General features: G+C 34.2%; 4 protein-coding genes and 1 pseudogene across 6 annotated transcripts; 1 reads left to right on the top strand and 4 right to left on the bottom strand.

Annotated features, from left to right (window-relative positions):
• Positions 1–799: 799 nt before the first annotated feature.
• On the bottom strand, positions 800–2,355 carry LOC9319637 (xyloglucan endotransglucosylase/hydrolase protein 3). Its single transcript, XM_002883524.2, has 4 exons — positions 2,132–2,355; positions 1,933–2,033; positions 1,653–1,846; positions 800–1,359 (listed from the first exon to the last, which is right to left on the bottom strand). Exons 1-4 carry the CDS (start codon positions 2,325–2,327, stop codon positions 978–980), a joined length of 873 nt encoding a protein of 290 aa, XP_002883570.1. The 5' UTR covers positions 2,328–2,355; the 3' UTR covers positions 800–977.
• Positions 2,356–4,253: 1,898 nt separating this feature from the next.
• LOC9319636 (ER lumen protein-retaining receptor B) lies at positions 4,254–6,585 on the bottom strand. The gene is made up of 6 exons (XM_021033128.1): positions 6,286–6,585; positions 5,664–5,929; positions 5,441–5,556; positions 5,060–5,133; positions 4,645–4,708; positions 4,254–4,556 (listed from the first exon to the last, which is right to left on the bottom strand). Exons 1-6 carry the CDS (start codon positions 6,374–6,376, stop codon positions 4,520–4,522), a joined length of 648 nt encoding a protein of 215 aa, XP_020888787.1. The 5' UTR covers positions 6,377–6,585; the 3' UTR covers positions 4,254–4,519.
• Positions 6,586–7,413: 828 nt separating this feature from the next.
• Positions 7,414–9,207, bottom strand: LOC9321747. Of its 3 annotated transcripts, none has more exons than XM_021033708.1 (3): positions 8,753–9,207; positions 8,547–8,593; positions 7,414–8,317 (listed from the first exon to the last, which is right to left on the bottom strand). In XM_021033708.1, exon 3 carries the CDS (start codon positions 8,277–8,279, stop codon positions 7,527–7,529), a length of 753 nt encoding a protein of 250 aa, XP_020889367.1. In that variant the 5' UTR covers positions 8,280–8,317; positions 8,547–8,593; positions 8,753–9,207; the 3' UTR covers positions 7,414–7,526. The 3 variants fall into 3 exon arrangements, with proteins under 3 accessions (XP_020889367.1, XP_020889369.1, XP_020889368.1); XM_021033710.1 differs by having other exon boundaries at positions 8,758–9,207; XM_021033709.1 differs by lacking the exon at positions 8,753–9,207 and having other exon boundaries at positions 8,547–8,746.
• Positions 9,208–11,381: 2,174 nt separating this feature from the next.
• Positions 11,382–14,781, top strand: LOC110229810 (receptor-like protein 12). Its single transcript, XM_021030780.1, is given in 2 exon segments — positions 11,382–13,289; positions 13,292–14,781. Coding segments are annotated over 2 exon segments (2,646 nt in total). The 5' UTR covers positions 11,382–11,995; the 3' UTR covers positions 14,644–14,781.
• A 771-nt stretch (positions 14,782–15,552) lies between these two features.
• LOC110229812 lies at positions 15,553–16,171 on the bottom strand (annotated as a pseudogene).
• Positions 16,172–20,398: the final 4,227 nt, after the last annotated feature.

Raw genomic sequence — 20,398 nt, 5'->3', positions numbered from 1 at the left:
ATTAGTCCACATGAAGCAATGAGATCGCGACTAATGGAGCTTCCATTGAGTAAATTACCAGTAGTAATTACGAAAGCGTGGATCTGAGTGATGTGTCGCTTGAATTTACTAACGGATAGCAGAAATTTGATGCGATTCGGACACAGGAGAGTCCGATGTTGTAACATGCAGAAATGGTTTTGTCTGTAATCTCCCAAACCAGTTTTCGAACAAAACAAAGTCAACGATTCGAATTCACAAACTCTCGCTCTCGTTGACCAAGATGTGTTGTTTTTTTCAGATAAATTTCCAATGTGATTGATTAATTCTTAGAACTAACTTCTTCAAAAACCAATTTGATTGAACAAACCGGAACGCACTGGCCGGTTAAGGCATTTACACACACTAGAACCGAATTAACTAATTTGTTAAAAAATAGTCCCTCAATTTCATAAATAGCGGTTTTAATTTATTTTGTTTCATAAAATGTATTGTTTTATAATTTTAATATAGTTTTTAAAACTAAATCTCTTTTTATTATGATTATTTTAAATTATTAATTTGAAAAGAAATTTATTTAGTGTTTCAATAAAAGGTATATTGGTATAGTAGAAATTTACATGATTTTTTAATTTGTATGAAACATGTCGAAATGACATTCTTTATGAAATTGACAAGATATATTTTAAGACATTAGAAAAAAAAAAAAAAAAAAAAAAAAAACAAGTAATTTTTAAAACTTTTGGGTATAAGTGGCATTCAAATTTTTGTTTGGAAACTCTAAACAAACTTGAATTCAATCAAATGCATATTATTGATCTTCTGCAAACTATCATATAATATTTTGAGCATACACACTTTTATCCTCGTCTGTGATATGAACAACTTATATAACTTACCTCTCTCCATCTTAACTCGTAAGCAATTCTTGTTTTTTATGAAAGGGAGATTTAAAGATCCCCTGTACATATATGATCATTAATTAACGTTATGTTATTTCAATAACATTCTCTAGGAGGAGTTTGGTACTTAGACCGGTCAGTACAATAGTCATAGTTCATGTACTTGCTCCTCACATGCTCATAAAGTTTCTGTTCGTTTCCGCTTAATCTTTGATACTTGCCTGCATTCCACCAGTAGTTGGAGGATTCACAAGCGCCCACATTATTACTCCGACCATCTATGTTGCAACCGGATAAGGCGAAGTCTCGGAAATGGGCAATGAAAGGAGAGTATGACCAGTTAACCTTAGTCCGACCACCATCAGTCGCCCAATCGTCACCGTTCCAGAGACTAGCCTCGACTTGCATAGGCCTTGATGGATAGCTTACACCGTTTTCGTTTTTGTATACTCTTATTGGGATGTTGTCCACGTAAAACCTATCAATCATCATTTCATCTATTTGATTGTAGAGAATGTATGCACCAAATGACTAAATTTGAGACTCAATTAACAAAAATGACAATGGGGGAATTTTTAAGTTGAATATATACATATAGATTGCTAAATGACCAAAATATATTTCACCCATATCAGATTGTCAAATGTTTTGGAATTCTGTTTTGTTTCAAAATATCAAATTATGGTTGCAACAAACAAAATATTATCACTATTTGTCATGAAATGAATAGAGAAGATAAAAAATAAGAAGAAGGATTGTGATCAAACGTACACAATTTGGTAAGGGTTCCAAAGAAGCCCATAAGTGTGGTAGTGTTTGGTTGGATTGAACCAAAGCAAAAACCTCTCTTCTCTGTTTCCTTCTCCATTCAGAAACAGATTTGTCTGTAACGTTACCGGTTTTCCATTGTTGTTCCCTAGAAACTCGAAGTCAATCTCGTCGTGACCACCTCCTTTCGACGTCAACTGTAATTATTCACATATATAGACAACTTATCAATATGAGTTTTGAATTAGTCTACGTATATATGTATATAGTCAAGAATACAAACGTAAAACGCGGTGACGATGCCGCCAGTATTTCCTCCAGGCACTTTGATTCTCATTTCAAAGAGACCTGATCCGTAGCTGTCCTTGGATTCGAAGCCACCACCTGTTTCATGTAGAAGCCAAACCCTATTCAGAAATCCTAATGGATTATACAAATTTTTTCTTTGTGTCTTTATATAAGAAAAATAAAGAGATACGAACCTGAAGATTGATCGATGTAGAGATCAACTTCTTCGCCAGAGTGGAGTGTAGAAACATGACTTTGTCCCCACTTAACAACATAATTCTGACCGAAAGTAACAAATTTTTCGATTCCTCGTCCTCCCAAAACCCTAGCATCAACCCTTATGATCCATAACGTTACTACAAAAACACTAAAGATTCTCATATAGTCCATCTTTGATTTAATTTTTGTTGTAAGGTACTATAGTGTTGCACTGGTTTAATAGTTTAAAAAAGTAGAAAGCATGAAAGATATGGAGGAGACAAAGAGATTAGAGTCACATCAAATTCTCTATACATCTCCTACACGCCTTTCTTATTATCCCCATGCCCATTGGCCATCACCATTTTAATTTCATCAAATATTCTCTCTTTTCTTTCTTAAGATGTAGTGATCCATTAATTACTTTCTTCTACAATAGCTTATATGATAACTATGTTGATTTGATCCACTTCGGGTAAGAAGTTAAGAACATATCAACGAAAAATCGATGTAATTGACAAACGTTAAGATTAATTGTACGACAAGATTGACAAGATTTGTGTTCTACTAAGTATGTAGTAACACAAATTAAGCTTCATAATTTTTTGCTCCTTTAAGATTTCTCTAAATTGCTACCTAGCCTAAATCACAAGAGTGGTAGATAAGATTTTAGAAGCCTAAGCTCCACAATATCTTTTTTTTTTTTTTTTTTTGTGCAAAGAGCTCCACAATATCTATACAACATTACTTCATTACATAAGTCTTTTTTTCTTGGGTAATATGAAAGAATGGCCCTGGAAGACTCAAAAATTAAGTGGAAGAGTGAGACACTATTTGGACAACACTTTTGTAAATGATATTACGTTGCTATCCTTATTTATTTATTTTATTTTTCATATTCTCTCTCTCCTTATCCTTCTTCTCCGATCAAATTTTGTTTCAGGAAACTAAAAGTTTCTCACGAAATTCATCAAATTGTGAGATTTCAAATTTCAATAAAATTGTTTCATTTATTTGTGACAGTAAATGCAACCATGGTTTTGAGAGGGTTATGATTTTGATCGTGAATCGTGGTGGTGTGGTGGTTCTTATTTCGATTCAGTGCCGGCTGTAGCGGTGGTGATTGTAAGTGGTGGTTATTCCTATTTAAAATAATTGGGTTTTTAACGATGGTGTAGATAGTATTTACGATGATAGTGGTGATGATTATATTATCGGTGGTGGTGAGTTTGAGAAAAAAGAAGGTGACATGAATGGAATCGTAGATTGAGATGGCGTCAGAATGGTGCGGTAAGCTAAAAGATTTTATGGTGATGGTGTCGGAGAAGGTGCGAGGGCTAAAGAGTTTTATAAGTGTCGCCGTCTTCTCCGTCTATCTCGTTGGTGAGCAGATCTAGAACAAAATTTGTTATTTTTCATTGCTAGATATTTTTATTATTATCATGTTAACCTTGTTATTGATTATTATTGGTGAATATTATGTATAAGTTACACGTTAATATAAATATTATGCATATATCGACTATCTTACCGTGTTCATACAAATATTATTCAGATATTTAATATGTTAGCATGTTATTATTTCATATAACATGTTGTTGTAATTGTTATCATGTTAATTACCTAAGAAAAAGTCTAATTCTTTTTTATTGTACTGATATATACATAAATAAAAAATATTGATTTATAATTTTAAATCGATAAACATTTATTTAACACATAATATGTAAGCTTATCGCGATATCATATTTTTTAGCATGTTAAACAAATAGTTATATACTTAAATCACAATATGTTTTATTATATCATCTGATGAATAGTGTTCTCGATCACAAATGAACAGTGTCGTCGAGCGGTTTATGAACAGTACCACCGACATATTACGGTGGAAAAAAGTTTACCATGGCAATGGCATTTGTGTAATTAAGCTAAATGAGAAGGATATTTATGGTTTACTTTTATTTTCTCTTTCCTACTTTCTTAATTTCCAAATTTCTAATGCTATAAAACTAATAAACTACTCTTCCATGTATATATATTTCATTCACCCTTTTCTCTTTGTAAAAGTGGAGCTCCACATTTCCTCCATATTATTATTTTAAGTCACATTTCCCCCAATTTTAAAATAATTCACATCTCGTTGTGAATTGTGATGAATATATTACTGTCATGTCGAAATATTTAGTAACACTAACTCACCAAAAAAAGAAGAGAGACGAGAAAGTCTAAAGAAAGTGTAATAAGTTAGATTGCTGGAGTTTACACATCTATGCTCGTTCTCCTCTACTAACCACCATCAGAGTAAAATTGGTAACATCCGGGTGGATATTGTGTCGAGCACCAAATTGAATCCGTAGGGTTTCCGAGCATTGAAAATTTAGAAATTAAGCTGGTAACTGGAGCTTTTTGTTGTTCTTCCAGCTGCAAACATAACGGGGAAAAACAATTACAGTCGGAGGCAGAATTCATTGCGTTAGGAATAAAGAGGAGAAGATGAGGGAATTGTTACCTTAGGAAATAATAATAAAAGAAGTCGGCATAGAGCAGTGTTTGAACAAACCCGGCGATCCATGCTGCATCATCGTAATCAAACATTTTTGAAATGTCAGATGACGAATAATAATAATCAAGACAACACATATTGACAAGTGAATCATAAGAGGCAATGATGCAATATGCATTTTTCGGCTTGAGAACCAAAACATGTTTTCACACAAGATTCATGTAGCAAAGAGGCTCCATATGTATCTATTGAATCCAAATGCTAAATTTAATCAGACCCTATGATTGACATCACATTTTCAGTCATAAGTTGCAAAAGTTGACAAAAAGTCATCCAATTAGGAGGAAAATAAACAGATGCTCATGGGCTAACGTGTGCTGCGTTTAAATGGCGAGGAAGGTTAAGATAGAAAGGAACATACTTATCCAGTGAACAAAGTGCGGCTCAGTGAAGTAACGGTAGATCCAGTTGAGGATGTATAATCCACGGTACCCCCTGCAAGAAGAGGGCATTATTGGTATAGCAATCGAAGTATGAAACTCATAGGGAAACTAAATCATAAAGTTTGGCAGGAGAACAGTCAATGATGTAAATAGGGCAAGAAGTTATTCAAGAAAGACAACAGCTAGCATTGATCTATAGCACATGAATAGAACAAAACATAAAGTGCACAAAATCCAAAATCGTGGAGTACCCAGACATGGACAGGAATGAAATATGGATCCAGTCAAGAGAAGTTCAAGCGAACGAAGAAGCAACAATACTTTTCAAAAAAAGGGAAGTTAAGGAAACAAGATCGTACCCAAGGAGAAATATGTATTGCCCGGTCAAGTTGTCAATATTTCTAGTCCTTTGCAACAAGACAAGCTGAGGTAATATGGCAACAGCCTCCAAGTACAATGAAAACGTCCACAGTACCTAATATCATAAAGCAGATACCAAATGCACAAAAATAAATCAGCCAATCAACCATAAGAGATCAGTCTCCCTGGAAAACAAATTACAATATTTTTGAGAAGACAAACCTCGAGAAAGGTAAACTTTTCATGTATCAAAAGAGCTAAGAGTAAGCAAGGAAGCACAAGGAACCAATGACGAAACGTATCTTGCTCCCTGTCGTAAGTCCTGTGGACAGCCTTATGATACCTCATATACCAAACAATCGAAAAAGAACTTCCTAAGAACACCAACTTCATAGAGGTGTTATAGAGAGACACGAAACTCGTGAAAATATCCAAATATCGCGTCGCAAAGACAATGGCATAGAGTTCTTGAGTCTTCAATGAAACACCTGCAAATATACCAACCACAAATCCATATTCTCATAAACGCGTGCTCTCAAACATAGAATCGGGCAAGCTGATTTGAAAAACTACATTTAAAACCTCAATTCCGTTAGATCCATTCATACAAATTTCACCAAATGGATTATTCTTCGATCAATCTCTCCTAAAATCGTAACTCACCGATACTCGAATTAGATCCAACATTTCTACAATTCGAACTAACAATTGGAAATCCCCAAATTGACAGAATCATAATCGAGTGTGGATCATAGGTCAACGTCAATCGAACAAACATCGAGAAATAGCCTAATCTGATCGCATTTCAGCCAAATTCAGAGACGAATTGAGGAAATGTAGATACCAGCGCAGGATTTGATGGTGTGGATCTTGAGAAGCAAGACCAGAACACTGGCTAGGTGAGTCATATCACCAGCTAATCTGAAAATGTTCATCTTCGATCGTCTTCTTCACGTCTCGTCTTCTAAAATTGGAGAAACAAAGATCTCTCTAGGGTTTTATGAAGCTCCTTGCTTCTTTCGTCGTTGCCTTCTCCTACACCACTGTTCGTGCTAGATCTCGTTAATGGCGTTTCCACCAATTTTCTCTGTTTTTTTTTTTCCTTTTTTTTCAAAAGGTAAGAAAATAAATGATAGTAATTGACTAATGAAAGCCCATGACTTCTCGTTGTTGGGCCTAGTTTTGGGTCATCTAACCGGAGACTAAACCAAATGCTTACCGGTTCGATTTGAAATCGGTGGTTATCTAAATAAACCTAAGCAAAGTACAAATTGAAAAGATAGGTAGAGTTAGTTAACCAGTGAAGCTTTCTATCAGTTAGGTTAGGTGCTTTGCCGTAACCATAAGTGTAGTTGGAGGATTGTTCACGTCTAGCCCGGCCACTTATTGTTCTTGTTCAAATCAAACACATCAGTGACATCCAAATTAAATTAAGAATTTATGGTACAACCATCAACTTTTTGTTTTACTATGCCAACTTTATTCATTTTAATTTGATTTGACATATTTTACATGTAAGATATATGGGTTTGGTCAAGTTTTCCACTAAATCATATAACAAGTACTAACCACTTAGGTTTTGAATGGATTAAATCATTAGTGGAGTAGACCGCTCTATTTAGGGCAGACTAAAGGTTTGAATGGATATTGCGAAGAAACGGATTAAACCATTAACGGACTAGACCATTCTATTTTTGGGACAGATAACAGTCCGCCGAAGATCAAGTTTTTTCTATTATAAAAAGCGATTCATAGTTGGTTCGAAAACGAATTTTTTTCTATTTTTCCCGGTCAGCATCACTATGGACTATAATTTATGAATGATAAATACAAAACGGTCTAATCCACAAACAGATTTGTCCGCCGCAACCATTCGAACATTGTGTGTTGATGATTAATGATAATAGTTTGATTGATCTAATTTAATCTGTTTTCTCCAAATAACAGAAACAAACTATAGGTTCCATGGAAATGAGAAAGAAAGTAATTTCTACAAAAGGATTTCTCATCAATATTCAACCAGACATTACAACAACAAAGGAAACAACCTGATTATGATAAACTAAGATAATTAAACTGAAAAGTCTAAAAAAGATCAAGAACTTCTAAAATTGTGGTATTACAGAGAGGACAGTTTCCTCTTTGAACCCAAAGCTCTCTAGAACACAACCTACAAAACGTATGACCACACGGAATAAACGCAGCTCCTTTGCTTCTAACCATACACACACAACAACTTATCTCCGCCGCCGTCACCGTCACCGCCACCTCCTCCTCCGCCTCTCCATCAACATTTACCAAACTCATTTGCCCTTCATTCTCTTCCAACAACTCCATCAATGACATCCTCGCCGGCTCCACTCCCCTCTCCGCCGGCGTTTCCTCTTCTCTAGCCGATAACGCTCTCTCCTCTGCCAACACAGCTCCTAACCGAATCCTTCCCTCCGTCGAAGAAGCTTCCTCCGTTATGTTTGAGTTGGAAAGGAGGAAACCAAGTTGGTGGCTAACGTTATCCCGGTTAGGAATAGGCGTATCCAAAGTCGGGATAGAATTAGACGAGATCCAAACAGTAGCGTTACGTTTAAGACGGAGCTTTTCACGGAGACTTTTCCAAGCGGTTTTGTCTCGACTGTGTCGGTGCTCTCTTTGCATTACTTCAAGAAGTGACCGGTTAGATTGGTTCCTAGACGGTGGCGGTGAGAGAATCTGCGGCGAGGTTCTGTTTTTATCAGCCATTAGAATAGCTTCAAGAGTTAAACAGCTCCGGCTAGTCTCCACTGTTGACATACGATCTAATAAAGTCACTCTTAGCCTATCACCACCGTCCATTTGAATCATCTTTCACCGATTCAAAGCACAAATAATTAGAATGTGAACTGCAAAAAATGAAAAATTGTCGATTAAACTTATTAATATAGAGAGGCTAAAGAATAAGTTTCAGCTCCTTGACAATAAAAAAAAAAAACTAAAATTTCCGTTACCACAAAAAATCATTAGAAAAAAAAAACGAACTTTTTTTTGTGGTCAAGACTCATTTACTATTTCAGCTTCAAAGAAAACCATAAAATTCTAAAGAGTTTTTTCGCAGTGAATCAGATAAAACACCTTTTAGTCTTCACGTTTGCAGGAGAATCCGAAATCCAAGAGCAGATCTGTAATGAATAGAATATACTTTATTCATTAAAAAACAGAGAGAGAGAAAGAGAACTTCTGATTCTTCTTTAAAAAAAAGTTCAATGTCAGACAACAATCATAATATTTCTCAGAGAAATACAGAAGAATGAATATATAAAATCTACAAAATAGATTACTTTACATATTTTGATAATTCAAGCTCTTGAACACTTTCTTTTCGCTTTCTCTTTTATGTGAAAGAAAGAGACTATATAAAAAGAGTGTGTACGAGCAGAAGAGGACCACGATTGGTGGTAACGGGTAAGCGTTATTTAGAGCAATTAGTTGGTAAATTTACTTATTTACCATCAATTCTATTGACTTTTGTTTTGTGTGGGGCTAAAGGGTACATATGAGATTAATTCATACAGCTAAGTCATTTGTTTGTCTGCAAGTTTCTTTAAGGAAACGGCAAATTCTTAAGCACATGACTAGTGCAATTTTATTCTTGTCGTTTTTCACTAACTAGTAGTTTTGGACTCCACATCACATGATTTTTGTAGCTATTTTACCAACACAATAACTTCAAGAGTGGTTTGTGAAGGATCATGTTAAATTTAAAATGTGTAAACAGTTTTGTTACACAAGTTAGACCCGACAAGGAAGAAAACCATTATGGTCAGGTCGGATTGGGCTAGACTGGTCGGTTTCGACAATGCATTTTAATACTTTTTTTTTTTTTTTTTTTTTTTTTTTTCTGCATTTTAATACTTTCTTAACATTGAATAGAGAAAATAGTTACCAAACAATAACTACCACCAACGAGTTGGGTTAGGTTTAATGATCTTTTAGGACTAACTAATCCACTAAGGCACTAAGGAAATAAATACTAGGTTTTATGTTTTCCCAATTAGAGTTTTTAGCACCCACTTCACAAAAGAAAAATAAGTTAATGTAAGAAATAATAACGAGGATGTGCATGCATCATTTGTTGAAAGCTTGAAAAGAAAACATTGAAGGGCCCAACACATGTAAGACCATCATGGGTCAAGATTCATAGCCATAACCTCATATTTGTACCATGATTTTAGTTTTTATTGCCACAATTATGAGCATTGTGACTCCTTTATGCCAACGGGGATTTAAGATTTAAGGTCAGAAAAAGACTCCACTCCAATATGCTATTATTATGTGTAAGGGCCATCGCTTTTGCTTGGCTCGGATAGGTTTTCTAAATAGATACATGTAGGGATATATGATTCGTATTTCGTTCAAACTAGATGAGCAAATTTATCCCAAACCCTAACTATAATTTGTTTTTTTTTAATTCCTTTTTAATACTAAGATATATATTTGATATAAAATCTTTAGTTATTATCAATTACGATGGAATGCGTATAATTATAATCCACTAGGACTCCGGACCCCCACGATATCGCGGAGGAAAATATTTCAAAAATCGTTTAAGAAAAATATCAGACAAAAATTAATAATAACGACGGTAGATGATTAAATATTATATCGATTTATAAAATAAACTTAAAGTTGCAATTTTTCGTGAAATAAATTAAATGTTGCAATGGTTCAACTAAACGGTTGCAATCGTTTTACGAAAAGTTATGATAAAAAGATGCAACCGTAAAAAACATTTATTCAGATTGCAACTTTCTCAAAAAAATATAACGTAATTTTTTTTTTTTAGTTTTTAAAAAAATAAACAAAATGTTGCGATACACCAAAAATTGCAACGGTTCGTCAAGTTCGTCAAATAAACTAAAGATTTCAACGGTTCGTAAAACAAAACCAAAAGTTGCAATGATTGGTCATATAAACCAAATGTTTCAACAGTTCAATTAAACAATTACAATCTCATTTAAATACATTTTGGTAACTAAACATTAAAAATATTAATTTATGAAAAGTTATACCGAAAGACGCGGCACGACGGTAGATAATTAGATGTTATAACGATTTATAAAATAAACCAAATGTTGCAATTGTTCGTGAAATAAACTAAATATATAAATCAAAGGTTGCAATCGTTTGTGAAATAAACTACATATATAAATCAAAGATTGCAATTGTTTGTGATATAAACTAAATATATAAATTACAGATTGCAATTATTCGTGAAATAAACTAAATATTACAATAATTCGAATAAGAGGTTGCAACTGTTTATGAAGAGTTACAATAAAAATAAACAAGCACAGAAGACATTCGGATTGCAATTTTCTAAAAAACATAACCGTAAAATATATATTTTAGTTTTAATTTTTTTTAACGAAAAGTTGCGATTAAATGACACAACCGTTCAGATATGCAAAATGCATTTATTAAGATTGCAAATATATATAGATATAGTTAAATTGTATTAAGAATGGAGTGCAAGAGGTGTAAATTCAGCCTTTAAAAAAATTACCAAATAAAATATAAAAAATGTGCAGACTACCACTTAGAATTCAAATCTTATCAATAAAATTTAACCTATATTTCTTATATCCACATATTTATATGGGTCATAATATAGTTAAAATAAAATAGAGGTGGATGATTTATTTTTGGTCCCTGTGCGTTCAAATTGATATGATCCAAAAAAATATGACCTGTTTATTTAATATTTTAAATTTTACCTCAGCTTTCCTTAAAAAAAAAATTGATATGATAGCAACATATATAAGTTAGTCATCATATTTCATCATGTATAAAAACCTTTTCCAATCAAAAATTTTCATGTGTCAAAAAATATATACCAATTTAAAAAAAGAAAAAATAAAGTCAAATATGAAAAGAATATAAATGTAAATCAAATAGAAAATAGATATATGAATATCACAAAAATAAACAGGTCAAATACCGTAAAATTTTGTGATATATGTCAAAAAAATAATATGTCGATTCAGAAAAAAGAAAAAAATAAAAAGTCAAATACCGTAAAATTACAAGTCAAGCCGAATACAAAAATAAAAATATGAGTAGCAAATAATATGAAGTAAACTTAATTCAAATATGAATAGGAAAAACTAAATATTTGGAAACATGTGAAAACAATAAGTTAAAAATTAATAATATAATTGAAGAATAAAAAAATAAAAATAATTGTTAAGCTTTTCTCTCGGTGCTTTCGCGTCATCGTTTTTTATATTTGTTTTGCCAAGTTTATTCATGTGATTTTGAACATATATGTGAGCAATTTCAAAGTGATGTGATTCCAATCCAAATTATACATAAGAAAAGTCATCTAACGTGGATTTCACTGCATAATTTGAGTGGCTATCAGCCACACTTTTCTAGAAGCCTGAATGCAAAGACTTCATTTAGCTCTGACTTCTTCCAAGTCAATTTGTGCTTCACTATGGAAAACCACATCTATCTTTATCAATACCAATCTCCTCTCTCACATTTCCTAAATCAAAATCCATTCTTTCAAAAAAGGTTTCATGATGAACATGTCTGAATCGCTTTGGCGTTTGAATTTTCTCTCGCTACTCTTACTCTGTTGTGTCTCCCCTTCAAGCTCCTTCACTTTTAATAACCCTGTAGTTGGTCAAGGTGCTTGTGGTCTCCATCAGATTCAAGCCTTTACACAGTTCAAGAACGAGTTTGATACTCGTGCTTGCAACCATAGTGACTCCTTGAATGGGGTGTGGTGCGATAACTCCACGGGCGCGATCACGAAGCTACGACTCAGGGCCTGTCTCAGTGGAACTCTGAAATCTAACAGTAGCCTCTTCCAGTTTCATCAGCTCCGTTACCTTTATCTCTCTTACAACAACTTCACCCCCTCTTCAATCCCTTCCAAGTTTGGAATGCTCAACAAATTAGAGGTTTTATTCATTTCCAGTGGTGGCTTCCTAGGCCAAGTTCCTTCCTCATTTAGTAACTTAAGCATGCTTTCTGCTTTGCTCCTTCACGATAACGAGCTCACTGGTAGTTTATCATTTGTGCGGAATCTACGCAAACTCACAGTTTTAGATGTTTCTCATAATCACTTCTCTGGAACTCTAGATCCCAACAGTAGCCTCTTTGAGTTGCACCACCTCACTTACCTTGATCTCGGTTTCAACAACTTCACCTCCTCTTCACTCCCTTATGAATTTGGCAATCTCAACAAACTAGAGGCCTTGTTTCTTAGCTCTAATAGCTTCTATGGTCAAGTTCCTCCCACAATTAGTAACCTAACCCAGTTAACCGAGTTGAAGCTTCTCTCGAACGACTTCACTGGTAGTCTCCCACTTGTACAAAATCTAACCAAGCTCTCCATTCTAGAACTTTCTGATAATCACTTCTCTGGAACCATCCCTTCTTCTTTCTTCACTATGCCTTTCTTATCCGATCTTGATTTAGCTGGAAACAATCTCAACGGTTCATTTGAAGCTCCTAACTCCTCCTCCTCATCAAGGCTAGAGCATTTGTACCTAGGTAAAAACCAATTTGAAGGAAACATCTTAGAGCCTATCTCAAAGTTCATCAACCTCAAAGAGCTTGACATTTCTTACCTAAACACAAGCTACCCAATTGACTTAAGTCTCTTCTCCTCTCTCAAATCTTTGTTGCTCCTCGATCTTTCCGGTGATTGGATATCTCAGGCTAGTTTAAGTTCGGATTCATACATCCCATCGACCCTGGAAGCGTTGGTTTTGAGAGACTGCAACATCAGTGATTTCCCAAACATCTTAAAGACCCTTCAGAATTTGGAGTTTATTGAGGTATCCAACAATACAATCAGTGGGAAAATCCAAAGTGGTTATGGAGCCTTCCCCGTCTAAGCTCAGTGTTCATTGGAGAGAATGTGTTAACTGGCTTCGAAGGTTCATCAGAAGTATTAGTAAATTCATCGGTGCAGATCTTAAATTTGGATTCAAATAGTTTAGGAGGAGCACTTCCGCATCTACCGCTTTCTATCAGCTACTTCTCTGCAAAAAACAATGGATTCAGAGGCGACATACCTCTTTCAATCTGCAACAGAAGCTCGCTTGATCTCCTTAATCTAAGCTACAACAACTTCACCGGTCCAATTCCCCCATGTCTGAGTAACTTCTTGATTTTGAATCTCCGGAAGAACAGCTTGGTAGGAAGTATTCCAGACAATTACTATGCCACAACACCCCTACGGTCACTCGACGTTGGCTACAATCGATTAACGGGAAAGCTTCCAAGGTCTCTTCTAAATTGCTCAGCTCTACAGTTACTAAGTGTGGACCACAACGGAATCAAAGATACATTTCCTTTCTCCCTTAAGGCTTTACCGAAATTGCAAGTCCTTATCCTCCGTTCAAACAAATTTTATGGTCCTATATCTCCTCCTAATCAAGGTCCTCTGGGATTTCCTGAGCTTCGGATACTTGAGATAGCTGGTAATAAACTAACTGGAAGCTTGCCCCCAGATTTGTTTGTGAATTGGAAAGCATCATCACGCACGATGAATGAAGATCTGGGTCTATATATGGTATATGACAAGGTTGTTTACGGGATCTATTACCTCACCTATCTGGAAGCTATAGATTTACAATATAAAGGTCTATCTATGGAGCAAAAGAGGGTCGTTACTTCCTCAGCCACCATTGATTTTTCTGGAAATAGACTTGAAGGAGAAATTCCTGAATCTATCGGTCTCTTAAAGGCACTGATCGCACTCAACTTATCGAACAACGCCTTCACAGGCTATATTCCTCTATCTTTGGCCAATCTTGTGAAGCTCGAGTCACTAGACCTATCAAGTAACCAACTATCGGGGACTATTCCTAATGGCCTGAGGACTCTCTCGTTTTTGGCGTACATGAACGTGTCTCACAACCAACTCACTGGTGAAATACCACAAGGAACACAAATAACTGGGCAACCTAAATCGTCCTTTGAAGAAAATGCAGGGCTTTGTGGTTTTCCTCTTCAAGATTGCTTTGGGACTAACGCGCCACCAGCGCAGCAGCCAAAAGAAGAAGAAGAAGAAGATGAGCAAGTGTTAAACTGGAAATCAGTGGCAATAGGGTATGGGCTTGGAGTGTTACTTGGATTGGCAATAGCACAACTCATTGCTTCATACAAACCGGAGTGGCTAGTTTGTCTGTTTAAGAGCAGAATCCGTTAAGATCTTCTTTGGTTTTGAGTTTCAACCTTCGATGTTTGGTAAGTTGTTGTTGGTATTGTATTGAAGCATTTCCTTACGTTTGTTGTATCTTTATCTGATGTTTTTGTTCTATAAAGTAAGAATGGTGAATTCTACGTAGCATATTCATATACATCTTTGATTTTTTCCTAAGACAACTCATCTAACACTGAAACGACTGAAACAGAATATAACTCATTGCTTATAAGTCTCAACAAGACTTGTTGATCTGCAGTCTCTTAGTTCTACTATGACACATACCAAAACTATAATCCCCTACGTTCCACAACTGTAAACTCGCAACCTATACACCATGCTAATCACCAATAACTATTACACTAACCAAGTCACATTTTTCTTTTCTTTTCAATCTTTCTTTGTTGGTTTTAGCAGTGTTAAGACATACCTTACTCCTAGTGAGAGGTCTAAAAAGTCTTGATCTGTCTCCAACAACTTGGCACACACAACTTCCACCAAGTCATTTTCAGGGTATGGAAGTCTTCTTTACCCATTAAACCTGTCATCATCATCAACATCGTTCAGTTTCCATGGTTAATACTAAAAAGTCTTTACCTTGTTCCAATTTTTATTCTTTGCACATACCTTTTGATGCGTTTACATTTGTCTGAAACTGACAAAGAAAGTGGAGAGCAAAGGAAGGGGCAATTACAGTCATGTCTTTCTTCTTTCTTTATGAAATTTCTTCATTAGTCTATTTTATCTCCTTTTCTACTTTGCCTGACTTTTCCAAGTAAACTTATTGCATTGACACTTGTTTTAGGTCGTCATACAGACAAAAAAATATCTTTAAAATAGTTTAATACCCCGATTGTCTACCGTCTATTCGAAGACCTAAACCTCCTAAACCACCTAATTCCAAAGAGATTTCTCTTCGGAAATAAAGTTTCAGATAAACAATATATAAAAAGAAACCTTAGCTTTCTTTTCCTTCTTTCAACTCATACAAAACCAAGACTTGGAACAAAAACCATTCACCTATATCTCATCTATCTATCTTTTACCTCTTCGTCCCCATTCTCTTGTTCATCTCCCAAGCCAAAAAAAAAAAAAAAAACACAGAGGAGAGTACCATGATTAATTTTTCTCTCTGTCTCTGACAATCATATGGATGCTCTTTGTGATCCCCTCTTGTTTTTTGTCAGTTGATAAGTGTCACAAACACTGCACCTCTTGGTTTAAATGCTGTATGAGGAGATATCTCTATTATCCCTTTTGGTCACCTGAAAAGAGAAGAGTGCGGTCACCCGGATTTTAAAGTCAACTGCAGCGGCGATTTCCCATAGCTAAGTATATCCTTTGCCAAGTTCCATATCCTTGAGCTGAACTATTTTGCAATGATTTTATAAGACTCGCCAGAATGGATTATTACAACAATCTTTGTCCCATATAACCTGAGAATGCAACAATCAACCAACAAATCCTTCCATTTCTTCAAGACACCGAGCTGCGTACTTTTTATTATAACTACTCTGGTCCAAGGTAGACATACTTACCATTGGTTACATTAGACAGCCTGAGTGTAAGGCAAAGTTACTTTGTCTACGATCATATTTCAGTACTAATTCACCATATTTCTTTATCCCTAACAAAATCAAATGAAAATATATAAAAAAAGAGACCACGAAAACAGAACAAAAAAAGAAGGACATATACCGGCAGAGTTCCCCTAAACGTATTCTCCTGCTTTCAAGTTTTAAGCACAGTTGAAGCCACGACAAACCGAGAGGAGGATGATGAGAATTAATGCGATGATGATACCAAGGACTATGAGCTTAATCTTCATGTTCTGAAACCACATCTTTCTTGTCATTTTCGTTCCTGGCACTCTGAAATCTTGTGCCTGTAGATATCAGAATTACTAGAAGCTCAATTTTCTCACCGCTGTCAAGAGCCTGCAAGTTAATGAATTACATAAAGCACATGCAGTTTCGCAGAAGTGTGAACAAAGGTTCTCGGATTTTGTCCACTAGAAGCTCAATTTTCTCACCACGGTCAAGAGCCTGCAAGTTAATGAATTACATAAAGCACATGCAGTTTCGCAGAAGTGGGTAAGAAGCAGAGAGAATTCAAGTCATTTATGACATATATTCTCAAATTAATGATATAAAATTGTGAGATTGACATGGATATGATTCAGACCTTCTCAATGTTCTCCGTCATAACACATTTCACTTCGTTCACTTGATACTAAATCAGTTAAAAACCATATTCACAGACACTTAAATCAGTTAATTTTTTGGTTTTCCGTATTCTGATGGTAGAGCCAAAAGTACCCAAATTCTTTGTTCAAGCTGTTGAGTTAAGTAGTGGTCATCTTTCCTTTCCACCACTATATCTCTTGTTGAAATCTTCTTTAACTCGCTCCAAGAAGGCCATTGAAATCTGCTGAAACAACGCAACAGGCTGCACAAAAAAGAGAGAATCTATTGTCAGACTCAGATCCATGAACAAATATGAGAGAATTATAAGAAAAGACACTAAATGTCTTTACAAATACGAAAACAAAACTGTAGAGTTATTCCTCATATATCACCTAACTTCAAATACAAGAGGCAAAGCAAGCTAAAGGCATAACCACATGCAAAACAATTCATGCTAAAAGTACATGTATTGTTTTTTTGTTTTAAATTTTAGTTTGGTTGTATTAAAGGAAATTTTCACTTCCATTTAACCAAAGTCTCAATTGCAATGCCTTCTCAGTTCTCACAAACAAGCCAATACATAAGCCGAATGGAATCAGAACACCAAGAGAGAAAATTCTAATCCATCAATGGAAACCTTAACAGAAGCAAAACGAAGTCATATATATATACACATGAATATCACTGGTACCGATAGAAAATGAGCAGATAGATCCATTGAAATCGATTGCAACACGAACACAAATATACATCTACGTCTACCAAATAGATCGAAAGTACGCCTTCAAGAGAGCGAAATCTAAAACTCATATTTACGCGAATCCAAGCATAAAGAGAACGTGTTCCGATTGAGAAGGGAGACTCACTGAAGCCATTTTCGACGAGGTAGTTGAAGGTGTCACCGTCGCAATTGTATTCGAAGAAGAAAGCTTCTAGAGGCACTGCGAAGTGACGGAAGTGAAATTCCCTTTTGAATTTAGTATTCTCTGTGAGAATCACCAAATATTTTTAAAGCCCAATATTTCCTCAAATGATATGGAATTATGTATTTATGTGGATAATTGTCTATAGATTTCATTACAAGTAACAAATGCTAAAAAATTCAGTTTAGTAAAAATAATTTGAAAGCTCTTTTAGTTTTTTTTTTTCCTCTAATGGGATTATCAAGTTTTCCTTAGATATGTCTTTCAACTAAAAGAACACGAATTTAGATAGACACAAAATTAACTAATGTGCACACTAATCTATAGGGAAAATCACATTTTTAACCCTTAAAGTGTCGCTGGGTAGCACTTTAAACCTCGAGAGATTTCCACTAACACTATAAACCACAAAAATAAATTTACTAACACTTTAAACCTCCAAACTAGTTTTCATGTTTGCACCGCCATAAATTTATGTTAGAACAACTAATTTATGTTGGTTTAATATAAATTTATTTAATTTAATTTTAATTTTAATTAATTTTATTATTTATTATGATTTTTCGATTATTAAGAAACGTAAAAAAAAATTAGATATTTCCGATACGGAGAATGTTTTGTTTTCTCACAAAATTTTGACATTCTTTAGTTTTTATTATTCTATTCAAGGTTCTCTTATACCTCATATTCTACATTATTTGGTATATATTATTATACTATAAACTTCTCTTGTGCTTAAATCTAAAGTTTCAGAGGTTTAATTTCGAAATTTCATGATCGAACGGTGAGTAAACAAAGAAAGTAAAAAAAAAAATTAATGTTTTTTAAAGATTTTTATTAGTTGTAACAAATAATCAAATTAATGTAAATTTAAATTAAAGTTTTATATATTTTTATTAATTGTAATAAATAATAAAATTAATTTAAATTTAAATTAAATTAAATACATGTATAATAAACAAATAGAAATTAATTTTTCCATCATTTTTTTATGGTGGGACAAACAAAAAAACTAGTTTGGAGGTTTAAAGTGTTAGTAAAATTATTTTGGTGGTTTATAGTGCTTGTAAAATTCTTTCGAGGTTTAAAGTGTTATCCAGTAACACTTTGAAGGTTAAAAATGTATTTTTCCCCAAATCTATATATTTAGGTAAATAATTTTTTTTAAGGGATTTAAAAAGGCATCATCTATACTATTAATTGGGAAGGATTACCTGAAAAATAACCTTACAATCTGTAAATAATTACAAGAGAATGCCATTACAATTGGGTGGAGGGGTAAAATTGTAAAATTCTTGCTTTTGGGACGCGGATCCCGGATCAAGCAATCGGATCCTCTTTCCTAAAAATCACAGACCCGAACAGATGAAGCTTCCTGTTGGGCTTACGACATTTATTAGGCCCATACTGAAACCAATGCTTTAATGTATTGAATCTGCAGTAATTAATACGGAAGAAAAACATTAGCCACACAAATCAAACAATACCATAACTATTTTTCCGGATCAAATACACTACTCTGTATATTGCCTTAACAAACAAATCACATAATTTACACTTCCTAAAATAAAACGCATTTATTTATATTCCATATAATAACAAATCAAGCATATTCTTTACTTATTCTAAATCGGGAATAAGTTGGCAATTAATTTTTTGATTAATTGCACTCAAATCTCGCAAAAATCTTACCATATCAACTCAAACTATTAATGCCAATGTAAAAATATATAGTGTAGACGGTGAATTAAATGCAAAACTAATTAATCCATATCTCCCTATAATATATTGAAAGATACAGTATTGTAACTTATTAGATAATTATACTACTCTCTAACTTAATTTGACTAATAATTAGACACAAATCTCGCAAAGATCTTTCCATATCAATACAAACTATCAATGCCAATTTAAAAATATCTCTTTAAATGCAAAACTCAATTATTTGTATTTCTTTATATTGAAAGATATATAATTCTAACTAATTGTATTTCCATTATTAGTTGGTATTAAAAATCACACAATCTCTTCAATATCCATATTCAGTTCTATATTGATATACCAAACAAGTAAATCGGAAATTATATGCAAATAAATCTCCCTAAATCAAGCATATACCTTTAAGATTCTAATCCCAAATTATATTATACGGCCTATATTCTCTAAAACCTAATAAAACTACAGGCTCCATACGATTACTATAAATATAGGGACCTGCATTAGAAAGAACTCACCTTTCAAAGCTTTACCATTACCACTTCACTATTTCTCTAAGAAAATGGCAGCTGTTCAAGCATTCACCCCTCTTGCTGACATTAAGCCCTTCAAAACACATTGGAAAATTCAAGTTAAGATTGTGCATTCGTGGACACAATACACTCAATTCACCGGGGAAACAGTTGAAATGGTTCTTGCTGATACAGCTGTAAGTATAAGAACTATCATTTTTCAACATATTAGACATTTATCAATCATCAATATCACTGGATGATTAACATGAGTTCTTTTTATCTGTTGCCAGGGTACTTTGATTCATGCTACTGTTAAGAAGCCACAAGTGAGCAAACTGCAAAGGTTCATAGTTTCTGGAGAATGGCGTATTATCGACCGACCATTCGACGAGCTGCCTGCCGTCTTGGGGTTTCTTCGGAA

This window comes from Arabidopsis lyrata (assembly GCF_000004255.2).
Source record: "Arabidopsis lyrata subsp. lyrata unplaced genomic scaffold ARALYscaffold_3, whole genome shotgun sequence".
NCBI lineage: Eukaryota > Viridiplantae > Streptophyta > Magnoliopsida > Brassicales > Brassicaceae > Arabidopsis > Arabidopsis lyrata.
The sequence above is the reverse complement of the archived record's forward strand: the minus strand, read 5'-3'. Positions and strand labels throughout refer to the sequence as shown.